This window comes from Bombyx mori, chromosome 3 (genome assembly GCF_030269925.1).
Source record: "Bombyx mori chromosome 3, ASM3026992v2".
NCBI lineage: Eukaryota > Metazoa > Arthropoda > Insecta > Lepidoptera > Bombycidae > Bombyx > Bombyx mori.
The window spans coordinates 7,911,997-7,921,864 of NC_085109.1; the positions used below are offsets into that span (position 1 = coordinate 7,911,997).

The following is a 9,868-nucleotide window of genomic DNA, read 5'->3' on the forward strand; positions in this document are numbered from 1 at the left end:
AAAATAGGGATGTTCACTAATAAGTGATAATGATTATGACGCAACTATCTTTATTAAATTTTATCTTATTTTTTGTCGTAGTCAGCCAGTTTTATACACTTTGTGTATCTTTCTCCAAAAACTAAAATATGTACCCTTTTTAAAAAATCTTGTTCCAGACCCCTTAAAAATTGGTGTTCCGCAGCGAATACTGTGTCATCATCTTCAAATTTATGGCCCCTGAGATATTCCTTTATCCGCAGAAATAGGTAAAATAATTAGGAGCTAGGTCCGGTGAATATGAAGGATGTTCTATCAATTTAAAGCCAACTTCTTGAACGGCAACTATCGTAAATCTGGACTAGTGCGCGGTTTTATCTTGGTATTTCAATATTACCACCCCTTGGCTGTCCCAGAAAAAACAGCACATGATCTTGGCTGGCGGATGGAATTGCCTTAAATTTCTTCGAAGTTACAGATGATGGTTTCAATGACGGTTTTTTTTTTACTATAAAACAAACATTACCTAATACTACGATCCGGCAAGACAATGTTTATAACTTTTGTAATCATTTGTTCAGTCACTACTAATGTAAGGCATACCACGCAGGGGTCATCGTTAATGGTAGTTCTTCCTCGCTTGAACTCAGCACACTAACACGCAACCGTATAATATGGAAGAGCATGAACCCACTATTATTGCTCTCAACTCTTGATTTACCAGCGCCGTAGTAAAAATTTTGAAGTAGAGATATTTTATTATCGCGCGAACTTCAACTTTACTCTTTTTTTAAGAATAAGTTCCGGGAGTTTCCACAGTCTACACTGCAACCAGACTTGCAGCGATATCCCTAGGATATCCGACCGACTGGTCGTCGAGGCGATAGTCGACGACTCTATGTCGGCCTAATCAGTACGGCAGCCCGTCAGGCCGCCTCAGGCGGTACCGCTATGCCTGCCAGTATTTTTTTTCTTTCCAAGGAGAATGTATCGTATTATCACTATTTATTGAACACCGCTCGTAGATAGTCATAGTTGAGCGCGATCGGACTTTTACCAGCAAATTAGGGAAATTGGGACAGTTCACTATGACTATCACATTTGGAGCTTCTATTTATGGTTACATCTCGCGAGTCACTCAAATATACACAATAGTTATGTTTCCACAAATTACTTTTTGAACTGTCAGAAAGTGCTCGAGAACTTAAATATTCCATTAATTGAGCTTTGTTGATTTACGTAGTATTTTCAATGATATCCAAAAAAATTCCATTCCCATTACTACATAAATGAAGCAAAAAATAAACCAAGTTGTTTTCATAAATTATATCAGACACAACAGTAACAGTTTGGATTGTTATTACAGAAAACTCCATTTTTCTTCAACTAGTTCGAACGACTTGCCAACAAAGTTTCACAAATTGAAATTTCAATTGTAGATTAGTTGTCCAAATAAGAATTTGCTAGAACGATTGCAAGTGCTGTTCTCTGTAATTAATAAAGGGAAAGTTTTGAGTAGGTCGGTGACTTCTAAGCTCAAATTGTTTCCAAATTTAATTTCCAAACCAGCTTCGTTATTCGCGTTCGGGTGTCTTGTCCCTTGTGATGCTGATCTACTACAAATTTTGTTGATCCTTAATTTTAAAGATCGAGTTCCCTTTGCTTTCAAGTTATTGACAAATAATAAAGGGGTCTCTCATTATTAAGAGATCTTCATATTTAAAAAAAAAACTTATTTTCTTTACAACCTTAGAGGACAGACATATCTGATGCTGAGTGGTCAGCGATGCTCACGGTGATGTCCATGCTGTTGCAATGCCACAGTTAGAACTGAGTCGCTGTACACCGTTTAGGATATTTTGGATACTCGTCTGTAGAAATACTCATGATTGTCAAACTGATTTGAATTAGCCGATTTTTTTTTAAGTTTATATAATAGACAGGACAAGGTTTATGTAATAGAATTCCTCTAGAAAATCCACAGAAACAATCGAAAACTCGGTTAGTTCATCATGACCTCCCTTCCGCAAGATTCGTTACAATGACCGCGGTCCCGCATAGCCCGCAACAAAAACTGCAGAATACTAAGATTAAAATTAAGCTACAAACAAAGCTTTAATTTTTACTCCACTTATGTTCGGTAATATTACGATAAGTGCTAGGTAATAAATAACATCAAATAGTAACGTTACTGTGGACAAATTTGTTGTAATTTTTAAAATTTTAATTTGAAAACTTGAAATGACTTCACAAATATTCAATATAAAATTCACAAATCAAAACGATATTTTGTATCTAAGGTTTCTTATTTTTTGTACTTATACAACCTACCAACTTTTATACAATAAATTAAACGCATATTTTAACAAACAAATAAATTAACAGGAAAAGTTGAAAGCCTCTTTAAACATTTTTAAACACATAAACTTTAAAACTCTTTAGTTTCGTATATCTATACAGTATATATATACAGTTTCTGTGACTTCGTTACCATTTAAAACATTAAAAGTACGAATACTGCTCTCAAAATTAATATGTTATTTAAATTAACTGTCTACGGATTAATAACTTTTTCAAACTGCAACAGAATGATAAGGTAGGTAACGAGTAGACCAACAAACTTGAATGGCAGAGAAATATCGATGTTCAACATGCGCAGCAGCGAGAATGACAAATCGCGGGTCTCCGTGAAGGCTAGAAGAGCTCTCGCTATACTCCGACTTGACTTATCTATAATAAAGAAAACGTTAGATTTTCATATATAAGTTATTGCATAGCTTTTGTCGCGAGCTTTGAGCGCGGCGACCGAATCAAGAAATTTCGTAACGCAAATAAAACCTAACACCCCCCACTCCGCCTAAGATTTAGCTCGCGTTCAACACATTTACTGTAGTCGTCGTGGCCTAAAGGATAAGACGTCCGATTCGTATGTAGCGATGCACCGGTGTTCGAATCCCGCAGGCGGGTACCAATTTTTCCAATGAAATACGTACTCAGCAAATGTTCACGATTGACTTCCACGGTGAAGGAATAACATCGTGTAATAAAAAACAAACCCGCAAAATTATAATTTGCGTAATCACTGGTGGTAGGACCTCTTGGGAGTCCGCACGGGTAGGTACCACCACCCCGCCTATTTCCGCCGTGAAGCAGTAATGCGTTTCGGTTCGAAGGGTGGGGTAGCCGTTGTAACTATACTGAGATCTTAGAACTTATATCTCAAGGTGGGTGGCGCATTTACGTTCTAGATGTCTATGGGCTCCAGTAACCACTTAACACCAGGTGGGCTGTGAGCTCGTCCACCAATCTAAGCAATAAAAAAAAAAAAAAAAAACATTCACGCGTTGCGCTTGTGTAGTGTTTGTGAATAAGCGCGCGGCGTGAAGTCGCACTGCATGCGCATCATGAAAAATCTGCCCATCTCTCTCTCGCGTGGTCTAGCTTATGAGTATGAAGGGGACAATTAATGCTTTGCTTTCGTTAATGTTTATAAATATAGCGTGGTCTTATTTTGTTATTGTTTTAATATTAAATTATTATTGTCTAATTATAATTGCATAAGTTGATAAAAAATGCTATGCAATAGCTTTACCGCGGCAGTCTCTGAGTGCCACACTTTTTTTTTATATATTTTATTATCAATTAACTTTTTATAATATGCGCAACATTTCAACTTTTAAAGCATACTTAATCAATTTCGATTTAAAATTAGAAGCTTGTGAATTAAGAATTAAAAGTTATTGTGACATTTAGGAGTGTTTGAACTATGAATGGTATTAGAAAGACAATTAAATTGTCAACTGCATGTCTTGAGGTAATCAGCGGCATCCACGAAGCGCTTATCTACGATCTATCACCAATTGAATTCATTGATTCTTTATAAATCAACAATAATTTAAAATTAAATAAAAGGAATATAGTTATTTTAAACGCATCTCATCATTTAAAAGAAAATAACTACATACCCATTTGGTTTTCATAGAGCCTTGAAGCTAAAAGTTCTCTGAGTCGCTTCACTTCAGTGTGGACCTTATCGCCGAAGACGCAAGGTACAAACAATGGGATCATCACTACAAGCGCCAAACCCAGATCAGTCACCAAACAATCAGCGATGTTCTACAACATAATTATTAAAAAGAAAAACAGGTAATGTTGAAGTAATGGTGCTCATGGCCCAGAAATGTATCATAACGCTCGTACAAAAAGTCATACGATCAAGAATGATCATATAGTGGTAACATATGATGGTAGGACCTCTTGTGAGTCCACGCGGGTAGGTACCACCACCCTGCGTATTTTTGCCGTGAAGGAGTAATGGGTTTCGGTTTGAAGGGTGGGGCAGCCGTTGTAACTATATACTTGAGGCCTTGAAACTTATATCTCAAGGTAGGTGGCGCATTTACGTCATATATGTCTATGGGCTCCAGTAACCACTTAACACCAGGTGGGCTGTGAGCTCATTCACCCATCTAAGCAAAAAATATATATGGTGTTTTCCTGAAAAGTCCATAATGCGATGTTTGTTTAAGATATTTCATGTTTGATAACATGTCAGCTCTTTACTTACACCGTTAATGGCCTTAATATGTATTATTATATTTAATATTATTAATTATTATTAGTTAGTGCCATTAATTTTTCTCATGAAATTTGTATCCATTTTCTAGTCCTTGGAGGTTAACGACAAAGAGAAAATCACCGAGCGAGTTAAATTGCTTCGTAGACCGACGGTCCGAATATTATTGTTCGGAACTTGTAGCTAGGTATGCAAATTCATCTTTGAAATGTCGTTAACGAGATTCAGGCATCTGTCAAATATCTTGTGTTCTACCATAGCTACCCGCTAAGTCTTTTTTATTTAAGCCTATATCACAAAGGAAGCGTAATTAAAAAAATAAATTCCATTGAAGTAATTTAAATCGACTTGCAAAGAAAGTTCTGAGTTTTAATCTAACCATATTTTCGGTAGGAATTGAGTAGAGATGCTCTGTTCTTTTACGAATCAAATTTGTTTTTCGAATTTGAACAATTTTAACAAACCTTAAGCAATGTGCCCTCTGTTTATCACGAAAATAAATTGACAATATATTTTCCATCTTTGATTTCGTTTTTATTTTCATAATAGCTTGTTAGTAGTTATGCTTAGTGTGGTAACAATACAATAAGACATTCAAGAACATGAGGATTAATTAGCCGTGAGTAAATACACAAAAACTTACTTTTCCACGTAAGAAGTGCAGCGAAAAATGATAGCAGAAGCCCAATACAGATATAAACGAAACTATGATGATGAACAATAACTGAAATAAAAATTCACAATTTCATCACATAAAAGCTTTAAAAGTACCTTATTTTTTATTGCTTACATAGATGGCGAGCTCACGGCCCACCTGGTGTTAAGTGGTTACCGGAGCCCATAGACATCTAAAACGTAAGCGCCGCCACCCACCTTAATACATGAGTTCTAAGGTCTCACTTTTTTAAGAGTACAACGGCTGCCCCATCCTTCAAACTGAAACGCATTATTGCTTCCGGCAGAAATAGGCAGGGTGATTCGGACTCACAAGACGTCCTACCACCAGTAAACATATATTTTTCTCATTTTGATTTAAATATTGTTAACAACAGAATATTATTTGGAATTTAATAAAATCCTTTCTTACCTGCCATTTAATAGCGTCAATAAGATATCTGTAAGATTCTACGATAATATAATAAAGATCCATAAATTTTTTCATTTGACAGTTCGATTCCTTATTATAATATTTAAATAAAATAACATGTTTCAGTACACTCGACTCCCTTTTATCGCTTGTGGTAGTTAATGAGGATTCCATGTAATAGTTTATTAAATGTAAACGCGGGATAAGTAAATTGAGAAGGTGGCCATAATAATGCACTTCGAACGACACAAAGGCGTGCATGGGAAGCAAATATATAACTGGTTTGATTAGAATCTGAAGTGAATTCGGCACAATAAACACCAAAGCTATCAAAACATTTATAATGCAAGTCTGAATTACAAGTTTACTGGAACCTTGTGCAGTTATTGGTCTGCATCCGATGCAAATATCAAACTTACAGAGCTCTGAATAATACAGGCGCATTCTCTTCCAAAAAAACATACCAAGGAAGGAACATAAGATATGTAATACAAGGTTCAAACTCATGATAGATAATGAGACAGAATCAAACCCGAAAAAATTTAGTACACACATTAGTACGAAAGTATAAATTATAGAAGGAATTGTATACACATGTTTCGATGATATAATAGGCAACCTATTAACGCCTAGAAGAAAACTACATATTATAAAAAACTTTGATACTTTGTCTACAGTGTACTTTGCTTGGGGTTGAACAAATGTATTGATATGGACTAGCGGTGGTGACATCCTGTCAACTTCACGAATACTACAAACAAATTGATGAACCTCAAGTCGTTATGGTATCTAATATACTAATGGCGAATAAGTAATAGCATGAGTGTTTCATCCACTAACATTGTTTTTGGCTTCTCACAACAAGCAGTTGTCATAAATTTGATTAATTCGATGATACGACACTATCACGTCGGTGGTGATTGTCGGAAAAAGTGTACCCATCAATAAATTAAAACCAATTAATTTAAGTAACGGAATTTCCTTGTACAATTGATTTGATTAGAATAGAGATAACCCCGAAAAATTATCTTTTTTTTTGTTTGTTGTAAACGAGTAGATTTTAATTGAAGGGAAGTAGGTGAGTACTATAAAAAGGATCTCGTTCCTTTACCAGGCGCGGACTAACATCCAGCCAAGCACATTCGTAATGTTTTAAATCTAAACCAAACACGGTACTCGTATCCCACTCCTCAAGGCGTTCAGCCACATCCATAGACACACTAAAACTGAGATTTTTCAAATATCAAAAAGATAAAGATACCACACTTTATTCGTTTCTCTGTATTTTCATAACAATGTCGAAATCTCACACTATTATATATGTTACAAAAATGTTTATTTCATCAAGGAATTGCCGATTTTTGATAATTATCACAGTTATTCAAAAAATAACATCGTGAAACACAAAGCTACAGTTAGTGCAAAAAAAAACTGAAATAAATCATCTCAAAATTCATATCATAGAGCCCGATACTGTAATAAGAATTCAGAATGGTGCTATTATTATTTTCATTTTCTTTCGCCGACGTGTGTTATGACTAAAGAAATGACTGTGAAATGACTTCCCTTCTTCGTTAATGTGAAAACATCAACCCATACCATGAAATGAATTTGTAAAATTTAATAAGAATACAGTTTCAGAGTTATGAAGCTTGTGAATAATGTTCATTTATACGTTTGCAATAATAATGTGGTATCTGTATTTTATTCTCTGGTCTTTTCTATTTTTCTACACGGAGCGGAGACCTGGACCCTTAAAGCGGCTGATCGCAATCGCGTAGATGCTTTTGAGATGTGGTGTTGGAGAAGAATGCTCCGAATACCTTGGACAGCGAAAAGAACTAGTGTGTCTATCTTAGACCAACTACACAACCAACTACAAGACTCTCCACACTCTGCCTTCGCCGCGCACTCAACTAATTCGGTCATATTGCTCGAAAAAACCTAATAGCTTAGGGAGACTATTCGTGACAGGGAAGATCGAGGAAAAGAGACCGCGCGGGCGCAGTCCAACCAGGTGATTTGATCAAATCCGCGCCACACTAGAGAACTTTAGAAGTCGTCGGGACCTAAAGGATAAGAGGTCCGGTGCATTCGCGTTGAGCGATGCACCGGTGTTCGAATCCCAGGAAGGTACCAATTTTTCTAATGAAATACGTACCTAACAAATGTTCACGATTGACCTCCACGGTGAAGGAATAACATCATGTACCTAATAAAAATCAAACCCGCAAAATTATAATTTGCGTAATTACCTCTTGTGAGTCCGCAGGGGTAGGTAACCCCACCCCGTCTATTTCTGCCGTGCAGCACTAATGCGTTTCGGTTTAAAGGGTGGGGCAGCCGTTGTAACTACATATATTGAGACCTTAGAACTTATATCTCAAAGTGGGTGGCATATTTGCGTTATAGATGTCTATGGGTTCCAGTAACCACTTAACACCAAGTGGACTGTGAGCTCGTCCACCTATCTAATAAAAAAAAATAGAGATCCCATTCCGCGAAGCCCTTCATGCGGCCAATGTCGGAGGTACTGGAGGGACATTACAAGGAGTAAAATCCTGTCGAAATATGATGGTCACGACCCTCAGCAGTGAGGAAACAACAAACAACAAAAATTGCGAACTCTAAATCGTAAAAATTGTTGGAAATTTTGAAAGAAGCTACATTTTTGCGAAAAAGCAATAAAGGCTGCGTATAAAATATATCAAGAGACCATCTTAGACTGGGTAGTAAACCTTCTCAGTGCTATGTTTTTAAGAATATACCATGGACTTCTAGCAAAAGGCCTGACTCAGTACCAGAAGGGATGAACGACGTAAAGTTAAATTAAACTGATAACAATGTTACCGCCTTTATATCGGCAGAAGATCTGCATATATATTTTTTCTTGGCTCAATATCATCTTCTTAACTACAAGAACTGTAACAAAATTGCTCAAAGTATTTTCTTAATACATTACATAGTACAGGTACTATGTCAAACCGAATTAAATGTATAGTATAATATAATAATTATTATATAATGAATAGTATATAATAATTATATAATAATTCGAGGTTACAAATTTAAACTGAATGTTTATAATGCACTGACAATTCCAGGCACATTATTAGCACATTTTAAAATGTGTTACTACGTTTGCTTTCTGAACTCAAATTAACCTCAAAAAAGCTGTGAAAAGTTTTTGTTTGCCGACCGTCGGGTTGCAACCGTCGTTTTTTTGCGAAGAGCAAAGAAAAAAAGGATTCTGTGTTAACTCACACCTGAGAATACGGTCCATTTACTAAATTACCCCTGTGTAATTAAAGCTTTTCCTTAACATAAAGGAGTCATATCAGAAGTCTAAACGACAAAAATCACTGATAAAGCTTCAATCAACACCTTGAGAAAGTCTAAAAGAGAAAGAGGTCATTTTTAACACACGTAAGGCATGGTTTCTCTGATCTGAAGGCCTAATCACTGGTGGCTTGGGTCAACGCCAGCAGCGGCATTCTAGACTTTATGCTTTTTATGCTTTTTAACGTATTCGAATATTAACAAGAAAACTGTAAAGTATTATGTAGAAACGTCGTAATTACTGGTGGTAGGACCTCTTGTGAGTCCGCACGGGTAGGTACCACCGCCCCGCCTATTTCTGCCGTGAAGCAGTAATGCGTTTCGGTTTCAAGGATGGGACAGCTGTTGTGACTATACTGAGACCTTAGAACTATATCTCAAGGTGTGTGGCGCATTTACGTTGCAGATGTCTATGGGCTCCAGTAACCACTTAACACCAGGTGGGCTGTGAGCTCATCCACACACCTAAGCAATAAAAAAATAATTATTATATAATAACAATAAAAAATGCGGGATTAAATCTTAAAAGCGATTTTAACTATACGACTCGCAAGAATCAAACAAAATACTATATTACTAAATGAATAATAATATTAAAATTAATTCGTTTTATATCTGGAATACGAAGAACGTATCCTAAAGAATGTCGCATTCAAGGATTTGCAACATATCGATCAAAAGCAGAAGTGAAATTAGAGTATTCCATACACTATCTTACACCATATGGGACTATCACATAACAAATTTAAAGAAATTATCCTATTATATTTACGAGTATCATAATCATGCAAAACCTTAAAATTATAGGGTATCTTCATATGTGTTGATTTTACCTCCGGATACGATATCCGTTATAAGGTAGGGCAAACATGAATTTTCCGGTGCTT

At 36.1% G+C, this 9,868-nt stretch overlaps 1 protein-coding gene and 1 long non-coding RNA gene across 2 annotated transcripts; both read right to left on the minus strand.

Moving 5' to 3' along the window:
- Positions 1-1,126: 1,126 nt before the first annotated feature.
- LOC101738277 (uncharacterized) lies at positions 1,127-1,863 on the minus strand. Its single transcript, XR_009975814.1, has 2 exons — positions 1,728-1,863; positions 1,127-1,467 (listed from the first exon to the last, which is right to left on the minus strand). It is a non-coding gene; the product is annotated as an uncharacterized LOC101738277 (long non-coding RNA).
- Positions 1,864-2,533: 670 nt separating this feature from the next.
- On the minus strand, positions 2,534-6,505 carry LOC134200835 (uncharacterized). The gene is made up of 5 exons (XM_062674633.1): positions 6,003-6,505; positions 5,643-5,732; positions 5,199-5,279; positions 3,945-4,095; positions 2,534-2,709 (listed from the first exon to the last, which is right to left on the minus strand). The coding sequence occupies exons 1-5, from the start codon at positions 6,372-6,374 to the stop codon at positions 2,534-2,536; spliced, it is 870 nt and encodes a 289-aa protein (XP_062530617.1). The 5' UTR covers positions 6,375-6,505.
- Between the last annotated feature and the right edge of the window lie 3,363 nt (positions 6,506-9,868).

What these genes read in the sequence shown, in the direction of transcription:
- LOC134200835 (XM_062674633.1), bottom strand. Translation starts at nt 6,374, where the DNA reads ATGTCACCACCGCTAGTCCATATCAATACATTTGTTCAACCCCAAGCA. An exon ending in CACAAGGTTCCAGTAAACTT is followed by an intron (nt 5,733 to 6,002) that starts GTAATTCAGACT and finishes TATTATAATAAG; the next exon opens with GAATCGAACTGTCAAATGAA. An exon ending in TGCACTTCTTACGTGGAAAA is followed by an intron (nt 4,096 to 5,198) that starts GTAAGTTTTTGT and finishes ATTATGTTGTAG; the next exon opens with AACATCGCTGATTGTTTGGT.